Source organism: Chaetura pelagica, unplaced genomic scaffold, assembly GCF_000747805.2.
Source record: "Chaetura pelagica isolate M959 unplaced genomic scaffold, ChaPel_1.0 scaffold713, whole genome shotgun sequence".
In the NCBI taxonomy this organism is placed as follows: domain Eukaryota; kingdom Metazoa; phylum Chordata; class Aves; order Apodiformes; family Apodidae; genus Chaetura; species Chaetura pelagica.
In genome coordinates this window covers 483856-485873 of record NW_009952819.1, presented here as the reverse complement: position 1 = coordinate 485873, position 2018 = coordinate 483856, and the positions used below count along the sequence as shown (strand labels likewise).

General features: G+C 54.4%; 1 protein-coding gene across 1 annotated transcript in view; it reads right to left on the bottom strand.

The window, feature by feature from the left end:
- SMYD4 (SET and MYND domain containing 4) overlaps positions 1 to 2018 on the bottom strand; it is a 6607-nt gene that overhangs the window by 3414 nt on the left and 1175 nt on the right. Inside the window, 2 exon segments of the mRNA XM_009995132.1 lie at positions 1 to 59; positions 370 to 1522. The exon segment at positions 1 to 59 is cut by the window's left edge and continues 18 nt beyond it. Coding sequence (XP_009993434.1) covers positions 1 to 59; positions 370 to 1522 — 1212 coding nt within the window.

Genomic DNA, 2018 nt, shown 5'->3' with positions numbered 1-2018 from the left:
GAAGAAGGCTGTTGCCAGGAGCACAGGCTTCTTATTTACAACAGCACCATTTCCAGTCCCTACAGACAGAAGAACAAGAAGTTTGAGAATGAATGCTCAGTTACCCACACAACGTATGCAAGGAGCACTGTGACACAGCACAGGCAGCAACAGGAAGGCTCCTGGTCTATTGCTGCAATAAATAATAGCTAAATAGCTAAAAACCCAAAGGCTGCACGTGCATCGAAGAACAGGCCAGTGTGGGATCAGTTTACATTTTAAGCAGGTCATTCCCATTTGCAAGGGCAGCTTTTTACAACTGATAATTCAACTGCTTCACCTCGCACGGGCAAGGAGAGCACAGAAGAGCTGAAAAGTTCATTGTCTTACCTGACTCCTGCAGGACAGTGATGGCTTGTGCATTGCACTGCAGCTGCAGCACGTGCCTCAGCATCGCTTCTGCCACCGTCCTCAGCTCTGGAGACAATTCCCCTGCTGTGTTTCCACGTGCCTTTGGTTTGGAGCACTCCCCAGATGATTCCCGATTCAGAACAGCAGCCTCCAGGCCAGCTTCTTGCAGTTGTTTACAGAGAGCTACCACACTCAGCATGCAAAGGAACTTATGCTCGGGGCTGTGCTTCTCAGTGTGTGGCAAAAGGTTGAAGACAGCGCGGTAAGAGCTCTGGTACTGACCATTGTCACCACAACCAGGGATACCTCTGGTACCAGCTCTTGCATCTGGTGCCTCACTGAGACCTTTGCCTCTTGCCTCAGGGTCGTGAAGGTCACTGTCACCACCGTGGGACCACTCCACCAGCCTGCTAACCTCTGCAAAGCCCGCCAGGAGAACAGTCCTGAAGGCAACGTGGCAGAAGACCCCCAGTGTGAGCAGCAGGGCTCCCAGGGAGCACTCTGTCCTGTGGTACTGCTCCCACGCCAGCTCTGCACAGCCCTGGCTGCAGTACTTTGCATAGCTGCACCCAGGGCAGGGCACCGAGGCCAAGAGCTGCCTCAGGCAACGGTGGCAATAAAGATCTGCACTGGTGACTGCAGTGTCCCACGCTGTTTCCCTGCTGTCCTGCAGAAGGAAGCTCTCCCCTGGGCACAGCACACTTACAAAGGCTTCCTCCTTCAACAGGCTCTGTCCTGGCAGGATGTCCTGGGAGGCCACCAAGTGACGTCCTCTCTCTCTGTCAAAATTCAAGCTCAGAGATGAAGATGCACCTGAAATGCTGCCATTCTCTTCCCAGATCTCTGACTTTCTCTGATCACCACCACACGATTCTCGTGCACGCTCTGGACAGCTCTCCTTCTCACCTAGTTTAATCTTTAGTTGACTTAACTTTTTTAGCAATGCCTGGTGTGTAGGACCAGTCACGATCCCATCCACAGAGATTTTACTCTCCACCACACTGAGGGCACCTGCTGCCTCCTGCAGCCTTCCCAGGCACAGCAGACACTCAGCTTTCCGCAGCAAGACCTTGGGCAGCAGCCTGTCTGGGTAGCCATGACTCTCAGCCCTGGCAATATCTTCCAAACAAACCTAGAAACACAGACAAAGCTTTTTAAACTTAACTTGAAAACCAGCTGAGATCCGTGCTCTTTTTATTTCATCTAAGATGCAGAAGGCTTTAATAAGACTGCTCATCAGCAAACCCCACGTGTACCCCCAATCTGTTGGCCAGATAAAGCCTCCAGACCCCAGCAGCAGGGAAGCAGGAACCCTTCAGAAGCCTCACTGATGGCAGGAGCTGCAGGCACAGCTTGGGGAGCACAGCTTGGGGAGCACAGCTCGGGGAGCACAGCTTGGGGAGCACAGCTCGGGGAGCACAGCTTGGGAAGCACAGCTTAGGGAGCACAGCTCGGGGAGCACAGCTTAGGGAGCACAGCTCCCCTGCAGGGGCTTGTTCCAACAGCCAAACACCCCTTACCGAGGGGGCTGCAGAACTGTCCCCCTGACCCACCAACGTGCACACACTGTGGGTAACACGGCGGGTGGTGCTGGGGCTCCCCCAGTCCGGGGGTCCCGCTGCCCGGGG